A 22,775-nucleotide genomic window follows, 5' to 3' on the forward strand; every position below is an offset into this window, starting at 1 on the left:
TAGCTCACTACCCATCCACACTGACAAGGCACAGAGCGCTCTGACTCCGCGGCTAGAGCGCTCCGGGTACTCCGCCTCGGTGAGAAGATTAACACTTGTTGTGCCTTGGCTGAAATGCCCAGGTGCCAGTGTGAAGGAGGCATTGCATTGCTGCGCTCTGATCAGCCTCCGGAAATGACCCATAATCCCCTTAAGTCATGTGCCACTCTTCTCATTGTTTTGGAATCGCTGCAGGAATACGGATATGCCTTTTGAAAGCTTCGTTTCTGACAGCCGGCTGCTTATCTGCTCCAAGACAAAGTAACCATTACTGTGGAATGCTGTGCGTGAGAGAGAGAGGCGGGAGGGGGTGGGGGTGTCTGCTGTTGTCCGAACTTACAAGACAGCATGCTGACATGCTCTCAGCGCCCCCGAAAACCCACTCTCTCTCCCCCCACATACAATACAACACACTCCCTGTCACGCTCCCTCCCCCCGCATTTGAAAAGCACGTTGCAGCCACCTGCATGCTGGGATAGCTACCACAATTCACTGCTCTCTGTGGCTGTTGCAAGAGCTGCTAATGGGGCCATGCCGTGCGCTTGTAGCTGTCAGCGTGGACAGACTGCAGCGCTTTCCCTAGTGCACTCTCCGAAGGCTGGTTTAACTCAAAGCGCTCTACATCTGCAAGTGTAGCCATGCCCTGAGTGTTCTAAGGCCTAAGTTTCTTAGATGACTAGGCATTTAGGGGCCTAAGTCCAATTGATTTTCAGTGAGATACGGGTTCCTTAATCACTTTTGAAAATGGAATGTAGCTGAGTAGGTCATTTAGACCTTGCAGTACTTGGCAGCAGAATGCCTAGACACCATCACAAATCTGAGCCTTAAAGCTCAGCTTTCCCAGAATGGCTGGGAAAATATCCCTGCTTTCCTCCCACTCACCAGAGCCCTGCTTGATGGGAAATATCAAGGATTAAATAACTAGTTTGACCAATGGAGCAGAGCAAGAAAAAGGATTAGGAGGAGTATAGAAATCTTGCTAAACTCTACTCTTCTTCCAACCTGAACTTCAGGAAAAAAAAAATACGACAAATGATCAAACTGTGTACGAGGAAACATCCTGTCGAAAGCTCTGACCTATGACTGGATATAATACATGCACAAGTGCACTATTTTCCATGAAGAAAAGTTTGTTTCTAAAGATCTTTTCTAGATTTGTTTTAAGAGCAGCAGTAATATTTTAAACACTCTGATTCACAGAAATAATAACTCCCACTACTTAGCATTTATCCAGTGATCTTCATTCACAGACCCGGAAGTGATTTATAAGGATTAATAGGGATCATCCTCCCCATTTTACATATTGGGAAACTGAGGCACAGAGCAATTAAGTAACTTGCCCGAGGCCACCCAGAGAATTGACAAAAGAACTGGAAACAGAACTATCTTCCATCTCCTGATCAGTAGCAGTTGCTACATAAAGACATTTCAGAAGCATTTCTTGCAATATTAAGTTGACATGGGACCTGAATCAGAGTCATAACATCTCACACTGGAAGGTAAATGCAGTACTTAGACCCCTTTGGAGCACAGGGTTGAGTTAAACAGATCCAAGGATTCTCCTTGAATCCATCTATGTGTCTCCCATCCAGAAGTGCCTCTCATCCAGAGGCATCAAGGTTGTCAGTTTCTAACCTACCTTGAGAATTTTTCCTTCTGCCAGCAAAACAACACAAACAGAATGAAAGAGGCAAGCCTTAATACAACTGTAAACTAGACTTCATGTGCAATGTTTTAGTAGGCAAGTGTTTTATTGTACTTACAGTATCACCTTTGGGCCCTCTGAACCCTTGAGGTCCTTTGTCTCCTCGGCCTCCCTGTAATGATAAAAGAAAACCCATTAACCATCTCCATCTTGATGACCAACACTCAGATGGTCTCCATGCTGTTCCCAGGAATAGGCCATGCCAGGCATGAGGGATGCCCACATTTCCTTAGGAGTGCTGCTATGCTTTCACAGTTACTATCTCTAATACTGTGCACATGGATGGATTGCAACTGGGGCTCAGACTGTGATCCCACAGGGTAGGGATGCTCTTTCCCACGTTCATCTGAAGTACCCTGTTTGTTAAATACGGTGGTGAGGTAGGAGGGAAACTTCAGCTGTTACCACTTGGATCCTGATTGCAGTAGTTCAATGCCTGCTGTGTGGGAAAGCGACAAGATCTGAATTTAGTTCACTTCGGGTGAATTTCCTCAGTGTAGTGGACCAGTGGACCTGCTGCAGTTCCACCATTAGAGGTGTGGGGGGTGGATCGTTGCAAAGCAAATGGGCTAAGGGACTCTGCATCCACCATACAACATAGCAGTGGGCTCCATATAAACCACAGCGTAGGAGAGGCTTGGTGGCAGGGTGGATGGTGTGGTTACTGAGTCCACACTCCCATGGCTCAAGTGTCCCTAAGTCTTAAAACAGGGACCTATCATTGGGCGGTCTAGAGAGACTGGAGATCTGCCCACAGGTGGGTGTGTGGATTCTGTCTCCCCCCCAAGCCCATCACAGTTCTCCTGCACAAATCCCATTCACTTAGGATTTGTGCAAAAGGATGTGTAATTGCATCCTAGGCACAGAACAGAATATTTTACCTTGGGGAAAAATGGTCTTCTGGGCTGGGATCTAACCATGGATCTGTCCAAGAGGAGGGAACCGCAGGAGAGCAGAAGTGGAGCTTGCTCAACCTCCTCTTACCAAGCGGAACATCTACCCATATAGAAGGCGTGAACAAAACACATAAAAGGGGAGCCCAAATCTGCTGAAGTGTGTGTGTGTGGGAAAGGTGGACAATGAAGAACTATGGGAGGTGTTGAACCTACGAGGGCCAGAATGAGAACTTGTAGGTGGTTGGGGGAGGAGAGCATGAGATGATGTAGCTCTTAGTTGTGGGGTTAAGGGGCTTAGGAAGATGGGAGAGGTACCAGTGGGAACCAGGAAAGTCTTTATGGAAATACAATTGTGTGTGCACGTCTCACTCAGTGAGTACTGTGCTGATCCAACATGTGCATTACTTCTGGTGAGGGAACTGGGTGGGTTCTGTTGTTCACTGGCAGTGGACGGTTTGGCCATGTGAAAGCAAGCAGTAGGCATCAATAGTGACGTTAGAGGCCGTGGCAATGAGGATTCAAAGGAAAAACTCTACAAAAGAAAGAACGGATACATACTGCTTTCCCTGGAGGTCCTGGGAGTCCCGGTGGCCCTCTGAAACCAAAAGGTCCCTAAAAACCAAAAAGACAGCATTAAAATGCGGCCATCAGGACTCTTCTGGACCCCACAGCCTAGCCACACCCCTAGCTGAATTATTATTACAAAGCAAGAAAGCACATACATGTCAATGGAAAGACAACATGTTCTTTAATAACTGTTAGGACCTTAATAGACTCCAGCAGAGGATCTTGGTCTAAAACAGCAGGGTTTTCACTCTGGGTCTCCTTGCTGTTATCTCCTCACCAGACTCATAACACTCATGGCTGTGAAGCCTTGGTAACATACTTGGCCCCTACAGAAGGGCATGGCATCCTCAAGCTCAGCTCGTCAACCCCTGAGCTAATGTCCAGGCACACCTGAAGAAGACCATGCTGGTCAGTCACCATTGTTCAGTAAGGGCTTGATCCTACTGTCACTGAAGTCAGTGGCACAGGATTGGACACTGTAGGACATCAGTGTTCATGATTTCCCCGCCCCCATGTCCTAAAAATCTTCACAGAACTCCCGCTGTCTTCAAGGTGAGTCCCCTGTATGGAGAGCTTGCAGGATTAGGCCAATAGTTTGCATCTTCATGGGGCTTCCCTTGTCCAGGGAATAGGGCAACGGAAGTAATGCCACATGTAACTTTACTGACACAGTGTCTAATAGCTGCCAAGAGTGTTGCTCTTGCAGGACGTGGACAGGAAATTAACTAGAGGCAGTTATCTCTAACAGGGCCATTAGATTTTATTCTGCATGGGTTTAATGAGGGAAAAGTCCAGGGGAAAGTCTGGAGAAGATGATAGTTACTTACCCTGTCCCCGACTGGGCCCTCTGGCCCAATGAGGCCTCTTAACCCTCTTGGCCCCTAGATGAGAAAAACAACCTGTTAAAAGCCAATTGTTCAAATATAAAACAGTGAAACAGAAAGAGATAAAGACGGGGAACTGAAAACCTAAAAACCAAGGCAAAGAAGCCTTAAGAAACAGTGATGAGCTGAGGGATTTGGCAGGGAGGAGGGGAGATGACAAACCCTGTCCCCAGGAACCTCTTCCCAAAGCAGAGAGGTCTCAGACTGAGACAACAGAGTCTGGTTCTTCTGTTTTTGTTGTTGTTGTTGTTGTTTTTTAAAATAGATTCAGAGAAGGGGTTTTTAACGGGGGGCTGGGAGGACCTTGGGCTGAGGAGCCTGAGACCAAGCCAACCCTGATTACAGAGGGGAACCAGGCAATTTTCTATTTATAGCAGACAGAGGCGACAATATGGGGGACGCTCAGGAGGCTGTAGTGAGAGGCTCCTGCCAGGAAAACCCTGAGACCAGGGGACTTGCTACAGCTAGGAAGTGCTGGGAGCGGCCTCCTAAGGCAGGAAGGACTCTGACCAGACCGGGGTGGGGCGGGCAGGGGGCTGTTGGGCTGTACCGAGCTGAAGGCTGGAGGGAAAACTTTTGTGTTTGGCTTTGAACTTTAAGTTAATAAATCAGACCCTAAGGAGAGCTGCTGTGATCACACTGGAAAAGCCCTGCGTGGGGTTCATTTGGGGATCCAAGGAGGGAAACTGAGCTGAGGTGCTGTGTGCAGGGCTGCATTGAGGCCACCAGAGGGCATTGTGAGGCAGCCACACTTTTACCATGGGGATCCATCCGACCTAGTGCAGAGCTCAGTCCCATTACCATTCAAACGTGGCACGGGCTCTTCAGCCTCCACCTGGGCCCAGGAGATGGGTACTCACTGTAATGTTTCATCCACAGGATGGCCCCACTACCAGGCCCATAGCAAGGCCCGTGCAAGTCCAAGGGAGTCCTTTCGTGGACGTCAGTGGCTTTGGATCAGGCCCTCAGTGCAGGCTGTTACCAGCAGCGCACTGCTGTGTCCACAATGGCTGAGAGGGGCTGGCATGGGGCTTAATCCCAGAGCCACATGGACAGACTCCAACCATTCGCATCTCACCCTGAAACCCTGCATGACTGGGGGGGGGGGCATCAGGGGACTGCTCTGGTTTGAGAGGCGGATTTTACCTGCAGGCCGACGCTGCCTGGAATCCCCGGAGGACCTGGAGGGCCTGCATCTCCCTGGGGATAGAAAACCAGAGTTAGACAAGATGCGATGATAAATCTCACCCGGGATCCTGGTAACCCTCTTCTCAAGAATCTTCTTCATGCTAGCCCTCTCCCCATTCTCCTCCCCAGACCCTCCCTCACCAAAACTATGGCCTCATGTTCTGCCTCTATGCAATTTCTTCCACACACAGATAGTGTCTGTGTCAATTAGTTAAAACAACTAACCAGCCAACTTGTGTGATCAAAGCAGCTTTTGCATGAGCTGCAAAAGTAGGCACAGCAAAATTGAAGGTGCCAATTTAGAGTCCACTCTGGAAAAATTGCGATCATAACAAGGATTCTTTTTTTTTAGCTGAAATATTCTCTCTCATACACACAAAATGATGGAGGCTAATGATCTTCAGTCCACATGCCAAGTACAATCAAATAATGGGCTTCCCCTTGCTGTCCAACCAATTGTCTCATTCCGCCCTGGCATCATGCTGAGAGAAATCCCTTGGTCTTATGCTTTTTCAAAAAAAATCTAATTTTTTTTCTTTAAACAGAGTTTTACCTTCTCACCATCTTTTCCTGTTTCCCCAAGTTCTCCTTTGTGGCCTGTGTGCCCCTAAGAATAAAACCAAGAATGATTTGAGAGCTTCATTATTGCCTTGTGGCAGGCTAAGCTATACAAGGGGGACACAGGATTTAAAGGAAGGCGGGTAATTGACCGAAGTTATTGGAGAGGAATTTACACATCTGCTGTGTAGCATCCTTCCTCATTTCCTGGATGGGCGTTGCATTTAGGATAGACAAGCAGTTGATCAAGACGTTTCCGTGTCTATTGGAATGTATTCTGAAGTTGTGAAGGATGGGTAACATTTTCAAAAATGCCCAAGTTTTATTTTCAAAGGCATCTTCCAATGAGACATTAGGGTCCTGTAACAGGGTGACATACGCCAGGGGCTGGAGAGCTAAGGGTTAAGCCAGCCCCGATTACAGCACTAGCCTCACCTAGGTTTAATCAGGTGATCCTGGGATAAAAAATGGGCAGGAAGTTGCAGTGGGGTTGGGAAGCCCAGGAGACTGCAGGGCCCTGAGTCAGCAGGGGAAATGCTGAAGCAGCAAGAGAGAGTGGGAGAAAGCTGTCAAGGCAGGGAGGTCTGGGAGAGACCTTGTGCATGCAGGGAAGAGACTGTAAAGGCCAGCTGGGATGAAGGCTGTGAGAGTGTGTGTTACTTGGGATTAGTCAGGCAAGACACACTGAACTGCTTGGTGCCAGTATGTACCAAAGGACTAAATAAATAGGAACGGCCTTTGAACTGTGAATTCTTAAAGGGCTCTGAAGAAGAGGAAACAGAGGCAGGGCACCACAGAGTGATCTCTGGCCATGAGGGGGCTGCCCATGTTACAGTTCCTAAATGCCTAAGGATAAAATTTTCAAAAGCATCTAAGTGACTGAGAACCAAAAGTCCTAGTCACGTCTGAAAAAGGGTCTCAAGTGCTTTTGAGAAGGTCACCCTATGTCACTTTTGAAAATGGGACTTATTATTAATAAGCTGTAGCTTATTATTACAGCTACAGCAACCCCATCAGGCTGGCAATGAACCCATATACACTAGAATGATCTCGATATAAAACTCTGCCTTGCTTCATTCCCTTCCATCCCCACTGCTATTGTGGCAAAAGACCACACGAATACTAGGTAGCAGGGGTGAAATTCCTCACTGTGCAGAGGATCAGCTCAGGACCTATCCGTTACTTAAGCCCTATTCGGAGACTTTCTTATTTCACGGGCCTTGCATTTCACCCCTTACCAACAACAGTTGACTGTGTGGGTTTCTAATGATCTCTCAGTTCTCTGGGGAGCTGAGCATTTCCCACAGAGGGCTGAATTCAATGGGAGCTGAAGGACACCAGTATTTTCCCAGGTGACACTCAGCCTCCTGCAGGATTGGCCCGCTACATCTGCTAAATATTTCTGCAAGGATTAGAGAAACTGTGCTCCCCCAGCTCAGCACCAGAGCAGCTGGCTGAGAAGCTGAGCTGAGGTTTAGTCCCACCAGACAGATGAACTATATATTCGGTACCCAATCCGTGCAAGGTGCAGGATGGGAAGTGAGGGGTATTGTCTTTCAGTATGGCTGAACGCCCCCTGCAGCCTTCAATTTACATACTGCCAGCAGCACATTGTAAACTGGGGAGCAGTTGGGTTCCACGGTAGGTGGGAAATAGGGTGAAATGGTATTTGGTCATGTGAGTTATGCCCTCCACAATACAATCCGTATCTCTGCATCACAGTGATAAGTGTACTTTAAAAACCCAGGATGTGTTTCTAAGGGCCTGTCTCCAGTGCAGCTGGGCACGGGTAGGCAGGCATGGGCAAGCTGTGCTCCAGCTAGCATGTTAAAAAGAGCAGGGTAGCAAGGGCAGCAGCTCGGGCTACTTGCCTGAGACATGCCCAGGGGGTCCGGGTGGGCTTGTTGTCAAGTAGCTACCCCAAGCCGCTGCCCTTGTTACCCCAGACACACTGCTATTCTTAGCGCACTAGTGGAACGGAGCAAGTACTTCTGTCTACGTGTGCTGGGGAGCACCCTCCCAGCTGCAGTGGAGACAGTCAAAATTACAGCTAACAAAGAGAGACTCTGGGCTCAATCCTGCAAGGAGCCAGAGCCCCGATTTAGCAAAGCACTTAACTTTAAGCACTGCAAATTCTCCCACTGCAATCAAGGACCGGGGCGGGGAGTTAAGGGCTTTGGTGGATCGGGGCACCTTACGGGATCATGCCCTGTGCGTTTGGAACTCCCATGGATGTTAATGGGAATTCCATGTGCTGAGAGCGGGCCTGTATCCTTCACTTGCTCTCTTGAAAATAAAAGCTGGTGGCATTTTGTGTCTGGGTAACTTGGAGTACCCAAGACTCTCAGGCTCAGATAAAGGAGGACTGTTGTGTACTTTGTACAGCATGAACCTGAGTCCTGCTCTCAGCCACAGGTCCTCCCGCTGCCACACATTCTGGGACTCAACTCTTTGTGTTTACAGAGGATATTTTTCTTACCTTGAATCCTGGCATTCCTGGAGGACCCGGAGGGCCTGGGGGGCAGAGAGCTGGACACTGCACAAAACAAACATTCGTGGGTTTAGCTAGCACAGACAATGGAGCAAGGTGGGTGTCATTATTATTGAAGGGGAAAATATGCTAGTCAATAATACTAACACTAATACCTAGCTCTTATTTATTGTTTGCAGGGTTGCTGTAGCCAGGTCGATTCCAGGACATGAGAGAGACAAGGAGGGGGAAGTAATATCTGTTATTGCACCAATTTCTGTTGGCGAGAGAGACAAGCTTTGGAGCTACAGAGCTCTTCTTCAGGTCTGGGAAAGGCACTTAGTGTGTTAACTGCCCGATTCATCTTGAATGTTCTGCTGTGTAACACTGAGGGCAAGTCTACACTTAAAACGCTGCGTGGGCACTCCTGTAATGCTTTCATGAAGACACTCTAAGATGAGGGGAGAGAGCTCTCCGGTCTGCATCGTTAATCCACCTCCCCGAGAGGATTAACTCTCCCGCTGACATAGTGCTGTCTACGTGGGGGGTTAGGTTGGTATGACTACATTGCTCAGGGGTGTGGATTTTTCACACCCCTGAGTGAAGTAGTTATACCGATATAGGTCTGTAGTGTAGACCAGACCCGAGTACCTTTCCCAGACCGGAAGAAGAGCTCTGTAGCTCCAAAGCTCATCTCTCTCTCACCAACAGAAGTTGGTCCCATAAAAGATATTAACTCCCCCACTTTGTAGCTCTTATAGCACTTTTCATCCATAGAACTCAAACACTTTACAGAGGAGGCCAGGATTACTATCCCATTTTACAGATGGGGCTACTGAGGCACAGGGAGTTGCCCTAGGTCACCCAGCAGGCCAGTGTCAGAGCTGGGAATAGAACCCAGATCTCCTGAGTCCCCGTCCAGTGCTCCATCCACTAGGCTACACTGCCTCCAAAAAAACTGAACATTTCGTGAAAAAAAAAATCTACATTTTTCAACAAAATTTTAGAAATGTTCAGCCCAGTTCTAGTTAATAACCTCCAGGTTTGCTTCCTGTGATGCTGGAATCTGTTCTGTGGCCTAATTAGCGGGTCTGATTAACACACGAAAGAGGTAATGGCTGTCACTTCATACTCTTTTCAACAACAGGAGAGTATTTTCTCAAGTCTAAACTTAGCAGGTGGCCTCGGGGGCTTGGGAGCAAAACATGAAACAAAACTGGGCACACGAATGGATTCTGTAATCCAGGCTGCAAAGCCCCAACTCAATTTTAGACATCTCCTGTGAACATATACCTAGGAACTCAGGACTGGAAGGGACCTCCTGGGTCATGAGTCCAACCTCCTGCTATCACAGGCAACTCCAGCATAGAATCCTGTTCATAAACTTACCAAGCTCCATCTCAAAACTAGTTAGGTTATTTGACCTCACACCTCTGATGATTAGAAAACCTTCTTCTTTTGCATCACCCAAGCCAATCACCTACTGTACATGTCAATGGGATTTGCATACCTGAATCCAGAATAATATGGTCTCTTCTAGCTAGACTTCCTAATATTGTCTGTGACCCTGGCTGAGTCTGGAAAACATAGGGCCTATAGACATCAATACTCACTTCCATGGGCTTTGAATCAGGCCCCAAACCTCCTTATTCTAAACAGAACAAGGATATTTACTTACAGCAGACCATGTCCACTGATCTTGCTCTGCTGAAAACCTGGGGCTTAGTCATGCAAACAGTTAGGAATACACTTAGCTTTACACCCATTTGAAGTTGTATTGATCTCACCTGATCAAAGGAAAAGCTCACACAGAAGAGTTTATAGGAATGGGAATTTACTTAAAAACGAAGCAAACTATCAGATTCTCAAGCTGTGTCTGGCCTGCATAGGAGAGTCTTCTAGAATTTCACAAGGATTAAAACAAAAGCTGTATAAAAGTTTAAGGGGATTCTATAGCTAGTACTTCAAAAATCTATAGAAAATAAAGAATAAGATCTTTCTATCGGGTTTTTTTTTTTAAACCTTTGTATATAATTCTGTAGCAGGGAGATAATTTTCTATTAAATTCTATAGCATGGCCTAAAAAAATTACCAAAAAAACCTTATTTTCTATTATATTCCATAAGTCTTTTCCATAAGGCAGTGTCAACAAGATAGAAGCTTTTTTGGTGTACTCTAATTAGGAAAGCAAAGAAGCTGTCATAACAACAGCTGTGAAATCTTGAAATGTCACTTATATTGCTCATTATCTTAATGTCTGTTTCATTCCTTTGAAATAAAGAAATCAAGACATTTGCTCAAAAAGGAAAGAACAAACAAGGCTTATGCCCATGGGAACAAGGTGCCGCTGCCCATGGAAATAAACAGCAAAACAAATTTGACCTTTTCTGTTTGAAACAGCTGCATGAAAAATGGTCTTCCCTTATGAAGTGCTAAAACTTGTTTTTATTAAACTGGCATGGGATCAAACATATGCAAAATCAACACTAGGGAAGCAAGGATCAAATTGAAGTAAAATGACAAGGAATATCCTGCAACAGCACTAAAATATCTGCATATTTGAAAGAGTCCAAGGCCCTGATACGGCAAATACTCATGTACCTGGAAGACATTATCCACACAAACAGCCCCATTAATTTAATGGGATTACTCTCATAGATAAGGTATTAAAACAGACCTATGTTCACCCAGACCCATACATAAAAAAGTGTTTAAGGAGTTAAGTTAAAAAATTGTTTCTACGATATAAAGAAAAACCTACCTGAAGGTCCCCGCCACCATCAGGAAGAACCCCTGGAAGACCCTATAACCCAGAACATTTGACCTTTTAAATATATCAACACAAAGCACCAAAGGAAATGTTATCTCCAGAAAACATATTTTATTGACACAGATATTTTCCACTTCTGTATTGCCCCTCAAAGCACTTCACAGACATTCATGAGTTAGCTAGGTCAATATATTTACACTCCTTTTACAGAGAGGTAAAATGGAAGCAGCACTAGGTTGAATGGCTTGCCTGAGTCACACAGGGGCAAGATGGCCAGGGCCAGGCCTATGAGCCACTTACATCCTCCAGATAAGGATGAAGCAAGGTCACCCACCTCACCTCGGTGGCAGAGTTAGCAACAGAACTCCAGAATCCAAGAGTCCTGACAGCTAGTCACATGCTCTAACCACTAGACCATACAGCTGCCAACACAATAGCTGTGGCTTAAGCAGACCGACATAGAGGTGTGGTTATATCTGCAGGATGTGGGGAGGAACCATGTTTTCCAAGGAGTAAATTTTCCAGAGGGAACCCCAATTCCATTTTCCCAAGATTGGTATCTTCCACTCATTGTCCAATGCAGAAGTCTTTAAAGAAGACCCATCTCCTCAGTTATATGTAATTACCAACCACCCTACCCGCACAATTACTCCACTATACACAAAAGCTAGTTTTAGGATATGTCTGATAGAAACGTAACCCACGCTGACACAGCATGGCGTCCGTCCTACTCTTGGGGTGGCTGGTGGTGCGCACAGTGGTGGGGAAGCCAAGTACAGCCATAGCTAACAGAGGTGGCTGTTTTAGCTCACACAGTAGAGGCTCATGCTTTTAGATGCACAAGTTAAATCCCAACAGCCAGCAACCCATACAAGGGCATGGCATTACAAGAACACAGGGTCTGATCTAGTGCATCAGACTGTCGCTCCATCTAATACAGGCTCTTGTCACTGTCAGGGTAAGCAATCCCTCCAGACAGGGAGCTAGACATCTTCACAGGATCATCTGAGGGTGTTCAGCACCTCACCTGATCAGGCCCCAAGACCAGCTGTTTTTGAGGAATGTGAAGAAAAATCCCGTAACAATATGGCCAATCACACCATGGTTACCCGGGAGGAAAAATCTTGCCAGCGATCAGTGTATGCCCTGAAGCCACATGGCATTGTATCATGCCCCGTACCCCCAGCATCAGCAGGAATATTAAACACTCAAACACGGGAAATAAACAGTCATTGCTTTCCCTCTAATGCAGCATTTCTCAAAGAAGGGTCCGGGAGGGTATCCCAGGGGGGGTCCGTGGGCCCTGCTGATCAATGCCTCCCTCTCCCTCCCATACCTCTCCCCCTCCCTCCCAGCGCCTCCTGCACACCGGGGAACAGCTGTTTAGTGGCGTGTGGGAGGGAGGGGAAGGAGCAGGTGCGCTCGGGGCAGGGAGGCAGAATCATGTCCAGGGCCACTGGCCCCGCTGATCAACTCAGTGGCCTGCAGGAGGCACTGGGAGGGAGAGGGAGAAGCGGGGATGGGGCGTGCTCGGGGGTGAGAAGAGGAGGGGTAGGGGAGAAGCGGGACGGGAAGAGGTCGGGCGGGGTCGGGGCCTGGGGCTGAAGAGCGGGTTTGGGGGGTCTGCAAAATTTTTTAAATCGAAATAGGGGTCCTTGGATTCCTAAAGTTTGAGAACTGCTGCTCTAATGCATTGTTTTTAGCTTGTAGGGAACACTTCAACTTAAGGGGGGAGTTTGAACCTAAAACAGCAAAAAAAAAATGCAACTGCCCTGTCAGCTGCTTCCATGGGCACAAGAAGGTGACTCCAAAAACCACACCAAGTTTAACTTTCTTCGTGTTTATTACACGGAAAAAATCGCAACTTACTGGAGGTCCTGGAGGTCCAGGCTGTCCTGGGAATCCTGGAAGACCTGATGGTCCCTAAAAGGAGTGAGAAATAATAAGAATTCCCATATACACCCTCTATAGAATCTCTCGGGGGGGGGCGGGGGGGGGGAAAGAGTTCACTGAAGGACCCAATCCTGTTCCCACTCAAAACAACAGACGTTTTGCCATTCAGTCCAATGGGAGTGGGGCAGGCCCCAAATACTATATATGCGATGAATGAAGATAAGGTGGTTTTCTTGGGACAATTTCACCATATTAACAACTTGAATGAAAATCTGAAAAGAAATTAAAGTGATATCACGTTTATTAATGCGGCATAAGGGGACATGTCTAGAAGAGGACTGAGCCCCGGTGTCTCTTCCTGCAGATGCTTTTGTACCTGCCAAAGGAATTGCAAGGACAAATCTGAGTATTTGCACCTTCATTCCTGCAGTCAGAGGCATAAGTCCTCAGGACTTGCCCTTCGAAATGTGAATGCAAATTTTGTGGGGGACTGCAAAAGGAAGATTTGACCCAATATATTAAATAGCTTCATGCCAGTGACACACTTGAGTTCTAAGTGTGAGAAATCCCTTGCCACAAAGAATGGACACCATTGTCACCAGCTAACCTGCACACATGTGGCATGAGAAACAAAGCCTCCATTTGCAGTTACAGCTTATACACTCTGTAGACTTCAATCACTAGAGGGCAAGATGACTGAACACACTTGAGTAGCTCTGGCATGGTGGCTGACACATACCCACTGCACTAGCCAGTGCAGGGAATGGCACCTCCTGCTGGCCTATTCACAGAGCAAGTGTGGCATCACACTCTCATTAACCTTCCCAAGTGCAGCAAGAGGCCAGAAATAGACCTTGTTCTTCTGTGGCTGCAGGATGGTCAATCAACGGGAATTAAACAGCAAAGGAAACTCACAGGTGGCCCCTGAAGTCCGTTTCCACCCGGGAGTCCACTGGCTCCTGGAGGCCCCTGTAAAATAGAGTCAGAACATTACACATGCTGTTACCCAGGAGACCTCTCACAGTACAAAAGCAAACGCTTTACACTCCTCACCCCTCCCACTCAGGGACTGGTCCAATCTTACACCCCGCTGGCCTGACGCTCCCTATACAAACACAGACACTGCCTGGCTACCTGTGCCAAGAAGGATCCCCTTTCAGGGGAAAGCAATGAAACGTTCTCACCAGTTACAAAGCTGCTGCACCCTGTGGCTGCTCTAATTCACATCAGTGGCCAAACCGGCCTCCAGCAGTGTAAAGGTCGCAGCAGGCCACCCTTAGCCAGGGCTCCACACCCACTGGACTTAGCGCAGCTCAGAGCACTCAAGGATCTGGGTCTGTGGGTGGGTTTTGGTGAAAATACCAAAGTAGAACACAAGCAATGTAATAATTTAGACCAGGCCTCAAAAAGGGGGTTCACTCTTAAAACTTAGGTCAACCTAGCTACGTTGCTCTGCAGTGTGAATTTTTCACACCCCTAAGCAATATAGCTAGGTTTTCCCAACGTTCTAGTGTAGACCAGCCCTGGGAAAGAGGCTGCTACTTACCGGAGGGCCTGGCAGTCCCTTGCCCTGAAAACAAAATTTAAAACAAAGAAAGATCATTTGGAAACTGACCACACAAAGAGTGGATCATTGTATCAAAAAACCACTTCCCCCACCCCAACACTCCTCTAGCCCCTATTATTCTAATTTAGTCAGAAAGTGGAGCCAGAGACAGTTACTGAATCCTAGAGTTGTCGTCTGTATTTTCCATTTACTTTTCCTCTTTGTTGCCCATGGGCTATTCTCTGCTCTAAGATTCAGCCAGGGACCCATCAACGGGTCATGTGCACATATGAGGGGAGAAGTATAGCCTCCCCACCATTTTTTCTAACCTAGTTTTCTCTACAAATCTTTTGCTGTTGAGAAGCCACTTCTCTTGGCACCTGGTAAAAGCTACATTAAAAGAAAACAACCTCTCTGGAGACATGAAGAAAAAAAAATACCATCCCCGACAAAATAAGGACTATGACCGAGTTAATGTTATGTGACCGAGTTATGTGGCCGGCTGCTGGCCCGTAAACACAGAGTTTAAGATGATATCGAGACCTCATAGATTCCAAGGCCACAAGGGACAACTGTGATAACCTAGTGTGACCTGCAGTATAACATAGGCCATGTCACATGTGTGTGAGGTATGTTATCCCATCTCGACTGTTCTGACCTTGGGAGCGGACAGTCTATTGAAACTGACAAGCAACCGAAACGCTTGACTCTTGGTGCACCTTGATATTCTGCCTCCTGGTCATAAGAAGAGAGGACCAGCAGGACCAGCGGTGTTTGTAGCATGCGCTAATACTGTTGCACACTGCATTAGTCATGCCTGTTAGCTCCCTGGGCTGAGAAGCTGGATTTTTAATACCATAATAGTCACCACCTTGGAAAAGGCTATTTGATTTTTCAGCATAAAGGAGCCATGGTTTTTTAAATGCAGTATTTCAGTGGAGAGGTTATATCCGGAATTAAACACACATCCATCATTTAACTTCCTGGTAGGCTTTTTGCGGGGCTTTGTTACCAAGTCATCAGTACTGATCAATGTGGATTTAGCTCTAAATTTTTCCATACCATTTGTTCAAATAGCTACGGTTCAGTGCGACTCCCTGGTAAATAAAGAGATCTTCTAACACAGCTGTGTGGATTTCAGAATTATTATAAAATCTCTGAGGATGCTTAACCAGCTGGATGGTTCAACAGGCTGAATGTTCTGACAGCTCCTTTTTACAAACTGGAAAAGACCTTATATTGCCCCGTGCAATGCCGATGAGTTAGCATATGTCCACTGTTGACAGGAACCACACTGGGTAATTTATAAATGTTGGGCCAAAGCCCACTGAAGCAATAGAAAGTCTCCCACTGACTTCAGTGGGCTTTGGATCAAGCCCTTGAAGGCTAAAACTGGTTTTATGTATTTTAAATATATATATTTTATATAACACCCTCCCCCGAACATCTCTACTTAGTACATGATCCCTTTTCATTTCTGAGCCCTTATGTTTGGTTCAAGACAAGACCCACATCTTTTCTTCCCCTGTGATCCGACCCTCACAATGAGATAGCTGTCATCAAAATGGGCTTTGCTGGTACTTTACTATGGGGAATTCTGCACCTTTATTACACTGCACAAGTCTGCACATTCTCAGAGTTACTTACAGCTGGTCCAGGTGGCCCTGCAGGTCCTAAAGCACCCTGTAGAATTAGAAACAACAGAATATGAGTTAGCGGGTCAGGCCTCTTCACAGAAGTAAAAAGGGAGTTTCCAATCCAGATGTCAGCCTGCTGGCTCATACCATCCAGAACTCACCAGATCATGGGATCACCTTCCCCTGGGGAAGTTCAATAGCATCTTACACCACACACATGGAAAAGTGAGACTCAGTTCACAGACCTGAGTAAAAGACCCTTTGACATGTCTGATTAGTTAAATGATTCAAGAACATTCTTGATGCTCAAGACAGAGCCCCCAGGAACCTCTTCCCTACTCTCTTAGAAAATCTGTGAGCCGAGATTAAAACATGAGACTCCACTAAGTGAGACTAAATATGGGGAACCACAACACACAACAGGCCCCAGATTGGTCACTGGGAATCTTTAAAGTTTGCTACAGATATAGCAAATCTCACTGGCTCTCATTTGAAACATCCTGTTTCATACTTACTTCATGCTGTGGACGAGAGCTATATTTTAAATCGTTTACAGGATCGGGACCCAACTGTACTGCATTTTATTAATTCATACATTTCTCCTTCAAGCAAAGATGTTTAGATTTCATGACTTGTCTGTTTTTGCAGGCTATTCTGGTGTTATTTCCCTTTTACTTTTGCATTCCAAACCTTAAGCTTCATTTTCAGTTTTCTGAGAATGTTTGCAATCTTAAATTTTACTCTAAAATCAAATCACTGAAGTTGCTAAGTTCCTGCCTCATTACAGATAAGACAGACAGCTGGGCTTTTTTAATCCCTTTGTTGTGTTCTGAGGGTGCCAATTCTGGAAAAAGCATATGAAATTAATCATTGGTTAATGCTCCAAAGCAGACTAAATGGAAATGGAAAATGAATGAAGAAAACACTGTTCCCTGCATGGTGATTTTACAGCCACTGAACACAATGAGTTACAGAATGGCAGGCCTCCTGTAACTTAATCCCTGCCCTTGTTGCCATGTGAAATGACAGGAAAGATTTGGGCTTATTCACATTGGTGTTGAGGGCAAACACATTCCCCTCTGAGTAAGGGACTGTGCTCAGTGGTGGGTGCTGAATCATACAATTCCCCAGACGTCTTCCCTACAAATATCTGGAGACTCAGAGGGCTTATCTATAAGCACAGTGCAGTACTGACTATAAATAAAACATTAGCCAGCAATACGATAAGTCTCACGGCATAGATGATCATTCATACTAATGCCACGCCCAGCGGACTGTAATGTCAAACAGGGTTGTCATCCCCACCTTCTAAAAACTGGCAACAGGTTTGTATTTCTTTGAGAAGACTCCATGACATCTTTAGTGACCCTGGAGTCTTCACTCCTACAGGCCGGGTTTTGCAAAATTTTTTGGTGTGCCAATATGCCCAGGATCAGCCATTTGCCTGTGTAATTAACCTACCTTAAAATCTACACTGTACCGGAACAGTCAGCAACAAGCCTTAATGCAGTAACAGATCCTGGAGCTTCAGGGAATATTTGCACTGCACACTAAACCGAGGCTCCAAGTCAGGTTTGAGCCCAAGCCCCCCTTTCGTACACACACCCCAATCTGACTCCAGTCCGCAAGTATTCAGGACCCCGGTTGCGGGGAAAGGTGGGTCAGAGCCCAAATCACACTGTGACTCAGGTCCAAGCCCTGCCATTTTGCAGTGTGGACACAGGTCAAGCCACAGATCCAAGTCAGACGTTCTGCATAGTGCACTGTGGATGTTAGCATGGCTGTAAGACTCAAGTTCAGCAACTGCAAACCCAGGTTCACAATGCAGTGCGGAGGCTTAAGCGAGGGCTTGGAAACATCCAGCCTGGGTCCCATAGTCCCGAGCTTACAATGCAGTAAATGCACCCCTAGTTAGCTATTACCAGTCTATTGTCATATCAAAAAAATGACCTTCATCAAGACATGCTTTTGATGACACCAGTAACAATGAAGAATTCCCAAGGAAATAGCATGGTATGCTCCTAGCAAATGAAGAATTCAGAGACGTTTCTGCGTGGCATACTAATGCCTGAGTGGGACTTCTCCCATGCTTAGGCACGGATGTAAACCTTGCAAGATCGGGTCCTAAAATCCTAATTCAATTTCTAAAGGGCTAGATTGTGAGCCCCTAGTGTGGAGCAGCCGTTGCTGTTGTAGAAGGAGGTAACTACAGGAAACAAAGGTTATCTTCCACCATGGAAGGTGGGGACAGATCAGGGAATCACATGCTTGATTGCAGGTGCTGGTTACTACTGTGTCTGATGAGGTTTAAATACAAGCTCTCTGTGCTTTAGATCACCCTCCCCCTGACAAGTAGCCCCACTGATATCAACACGGTTATTAATGTGAGCAAAGGGCCCGCAACCAGGCCCAAATGAACTGCCTAAGGGGTACTGCTGATCAGGACCAGTTAACAAAAATGGTATTAGCAACAGCTGAATGTATAATCTGCCAGCCCTGCCACCCGTGCTGAAGAAGCTGCACAGCATTGGAAGACCTCAACCCATTTCAGAACCATCATAAACCAACAATAATATTGAAAGGCAAATAACGTGTCACCATGAAAAAGGGGGTGGGTCCAATATACAATCCGATATACATTAAACCTGAAAAACACCCCAGTGGCAGCTTCTCCCTTGCCTTAGGGCTGCTTTGTGCCACTCTGTCTGCCCAAAACAGCACTACAGCGGCATCCTTCAGCAATACAGCTCCTACAAGACCCTCCTTGGAGACAGTGTAGGGGGCACGTGCAGGGAAACCAGAACTTGGCTGGGGCTTCCCTACATCTCAGCAATTCCCAGCTGCTGTATCAGCCCCGCAGGGACATTGATGGCCACTCTAAGATACACCCAAGGACCAGCCCTGTGCACAGCCAGACCAGGATCTGAGCAGCACAGAAGGGAGCTCAAAGCCTCAGTCAAAGATGTGGGTCAGTATTTTCAGGGGCCTTTGGGAAAATGGGAAGGGGAGAAGCTGAAGCAGACCTCCTGGGGGAGCGAGTTCCACTCCCTAAATGCACCTGTATCTACCAGGGAAAATGGAACAGTTTACTTCTTATCTCAAATGACTGGCGCACACAGGATCGATGTCTACAGAACATAACTTAGGAAGCTGCAAGGTACCCAGGAACTAAAGGTTTATACAAATCCATGCATGGGAAATGCATGGGAGTTCCACAGAAACCTGCTTCAATGTGAATCTCTGGGTATTTGGGCAAAACCTCAGTAGCAGAGTCTTTTTAAAGTTTTCACCACCATTGTTAGTCTTAGAGAACAATTTATCGGTCCAAGTAACACACCATCTGGCCTTCCCACGATATTGCTACCACCTGGGAAATGAAAGAGCATCAGGAGACCAGCTCTCATGTTATTTCAGTGCCATCAATGGCTCCAGGAAGCTTGAAAAAGTCAATGAAATGTGTAAACACACAAATAGTAGACCCAACGCCCGACCCTCTTTTCTACTGAGAAGAGTTTCTGCTTGAGTTTAAGCTGACTGATGTTCTCAAAGTTCTTAGCCTATTCTTAACCAGAAAGGAAGGAGGTTTAGCTGTGATGGAGTGAGGAAAATACAGCCAGACAGCTGACAACAGAACGTTGACTTAATTATTCATTTTAACAAGCATGAGGGAGGAGGAGGAGGAGGAGGAGGAGGAGATGTGCCACTCTTATTCAACGTGAGTTATAGTGAGCTCATTTTTTGTTCAATGGCACCAACACAGGCCTCACATTGAATTTTTCTATGCTGCGTTGATGCTCACGACACGAGATAGAATGGCTTTGTTCTCCAGCACCCACAGCTCTTTACCTGCGTCGCTACTATTGTTCTCAGTCGCTGCGATTCCAGGGAAAAGGCAGAACTCAGAACAGTAAACGGGGAGGTGACAGACTCAGACACACAAGAAGCGACGTATTTATTTATAGGACATTTTAAACTTAATGCTCAGCCAGTAAAAATCACCATCCATTTACACAGAAAGCCCCATGCGAGTGGAGTGCTCGTCTGTTACATTCGCGGACCCTCAGGATCCGATTGCCGCAGGGTCACAAAACGCTTGCCCAAAATCCATGCCCAATTTGCACATGCAGTTCCCATGAGGGCATACACAAACGGTCGATTCTGCCAGTGTGTATGTGTAATTGTGCATGTGGACTGCATGCACAAACTAGAACCACCGCACATGCCATTGTGAACTTAGCCCCCGGGTTTTCAGAATTTCATCCACATAATTGCATACGTAGGCCCAGATATTGAATCGGGCGGCATGCATAGAACCCCTGTGAAATTGCCAAAAGAGCTCCCTTGTCCTCCCAGCAACTCCCCAGGGAAAGAGCGTGAAGGTCAGGTTCCCACTTGAAGAGCAGCCTTCGCGGGATTTCCTCCTTGTCTTGGGGAGTGTGTCAGGCTGCCAGGGGTGCCTTTGCACTCCACTTGCCTTGGCTGTTATTCTTTTTTGATTTTTTTTTTGGGTGGGGGGTGTATTTTTTTAAATGCACAGTTTAGAAATGGGTGGGGGGGAGGGAAGTGAAAGCAGAAGCATAGACAATAAATTGCAGGTGTCTCTGAGACAATACTGGCACAAATGCACCCTAACAGCCCCATTACCTTCTCCTGAGGAATTTTGTGTGTGTTTGGAGACCAGTCCGTCAAGAAATATAGCATCTTTCGGAGCCTGTCAAATTAGGCTGGGATGAACCAGTTCTGATAAAACTCTCGCATGCCACCACCCAAAACTTACTGAACCAGAAGTTATTTTTCTATGGGCTAGGATTTTTAAGGGGCCTAAGGGTGCATAACTCCTCCTGGATCCTTTAAACATGCCAGTCTTAGAGTTCAGAAGATTTATGATAACTTTCACTGCATGTTCTCTTTCATGCCTTCCCACATCCTGGTCCAGATTGCTGTCAGGAGTGGAAGTACTTAAATATTATGGCCATGTATTTGGGTTCCACAGAACATGCCTGGGAAATGGAAGGGACCTTTATTTTCAGAGGGATTTAAAAGGAAGCCAAAGGACCCTCACTCATGGTTAAAACTTGGCACCCAATCGCTCCGCCAGGAAGCCATTATTTTAATTCAGAACTATTTCAGGGGCATTTTCTGAGTTTGAAAAGAGTCTGAAATTATATCCAATTCAGAGTGTGATAACAGGACAGATAGAGCTGGAAAACAACTCAGTAACTGCTGGTCAGAATGTCTACTTGGTGATCCCAGGAAGCACTGCCATTCCACCCCAAGATCTCTGCATACCAACCCAGATTAGAAATGTTTTCCCTTATTAAATTTAAAGAGGATGGTTAAGCAAACAGATTTCTGAGGCACCAAGTGCCTCATTAAGAAGAGTCTTGCTAGGAACAGGCTGTAATCCGATAAAAATCAACTCTGTTGTAAATGTCAACTCCACCATTGTCCTACTGCATATTACTCAGGTTTTCTTCTGATCGCTTTCATCTTTAACCCTAAAACCTTTACAACCAGGGAAGACAAGGCTAGATACCTCTCCTGTAAAAAGAAAATGTTAAGTTCCTGACACCTACTGAGTTAAACCTGGATTCTGCTCCCACTGAAATCAATTGCACAACTCCCATTGACTTCAGCAAGGCAAGTTCAGGTCCTTAATACATAGCAATGAAGGTTCCTTCTACTTTTCAACAATTATAGGTCAATATGCAGTCCTGGAATCAGATGGTATGACACAGTTCAGTGGAGGTGCATCAGTTAATAATGTATTTTCTGACTCAACTCATTCTCCTGATAACACTGTGCTTTCTTTTATGATTGGAAAATGATCTTACTGTAATTTTTTATAGTGGGGCAATATTATTTCTGAATATACATGGATACAGTATATAAAATGCATGCCTAATATGGCATTCTAAATTCAGACATAAATATGAATTATGAGTTCTAGAAAGTAGTTGAGTCTTGGTATTTGCTCAGAGATCCACTAATTTATTGATGCATTCTACATTGTAAAAAGAAAAGGAGTACTTGTGGCACCTTAGAGACGAACGAATTTATTTGAGCATAAGCTTTCGTGAGCTACAGCTCACTTCATCGGATGCATTCCACTGAATAATAAATTCTCCTCACTGTATTTTCCACTGAATGCATCCGATGAAGTGAGCTGAGGCTCACGAAAGCTGATGCTCAAATAAATTCGTTCGTCTCTAAGGTGCCACAAGTACTCCTTTTCTTTTTGCGAATACAGACTAACATGGCTGCTACTCTGAAACCATTCTACATTGTGTACAGTATAAAACACTAAACTTCAAACAGCCCTGTCATAAATATAAAGGGAAGGGTAAACACCTTTAAAATCCCTCCTGGCCAGAGGAAAACCCTTTCACCTGTAAAGGGTTAAGAAGCTAGGATAACCTCGCTGGCACCTGACCAAAATGACCAATAAGGAGACAAGATACTTTCAAAAGCTGGGGGGAGGGAGAAACAAAGTCTCTCTCTCGCTCTGTGTGATGCTTTTGCTGTGGACAGAACAGGAATGGAGTCTTAGAACTTAGTAAGTAATCTAGCTAGTTATGCATTAGATTCTGATTCTTTTAAATGGCTGAGAAAATAAGCTGTG

At 45.9% G+C, this 22,775-nt stretch overlaps 1 protein-coding gene across 2 annotated transcripts in view; it reads right to left on the reverse strand.

The window, feature by feature from the left end:
- COL9A3 (collagen type IX alpha 3 chain) overlaps positions 1-22,775 on the reverse strand; it is a 74,374-nt gene that overhangs the window by 30,403 nt on the left and 21,196 nt on the right. For both annotated transcript variants that reach the window (XM_077831870.1, XM_077831871.1), the window contains exons 6-16: positions 16,164-16,199; positions 14,517-14,540; positions 13,886-13,939; positions 12,947-13,000; positions 11,069-11,110; positions 8,317-8,373; positions 5,833-5,886; positions 5,238-5,291; positions 4,035-4,088; positions 3,199-3,252; positions 1,803-1,856 (exon numbers count right to left, since the gene is read on the reverse strand). In XM_077831870.1, coding sequence (XP_077687996.1) covers positions 1,803-1,856; positions 3,199-3,252; positions 4,035-4,088; positions 5,238-5,291; positions 5,833-5,886; positions 8,317-8,373; positions 11,069-11,110; positions 12,947-13,000; positions 13,886-13,939; positions 14,517-14,540; positions 16,164-16,199 — 537 coding nt within the window. The remainder of the gene's footprint in view (positions 1-1,802; positions 1,857-3,198; positions 3,253-4,034; positions 4,089-5,237; positions 5,292-5,832; positions 5,887-8,316; positions 8,374-11,068; positions 11,111-12,946; positions 13,001-13,885; positions 13,940-14,516; positions 14,541-16,163; positions 16,200-22,775) is intronic.

This window comes from Eretmochelys imbricata, chromosome 13 (genome assembly GCF_965152235.1).
Source record: "Eretmochelys imbricata isolate rEreImb1 chromosome 13, rEreImb1.hap1, whole genome shotgun sequence".
Lineage (NCBI taxonomy): Eukaryota > Metazoa > Chordata > Testudines > Cheloniidae > Eretmochelys > Eretmochelys imbricata.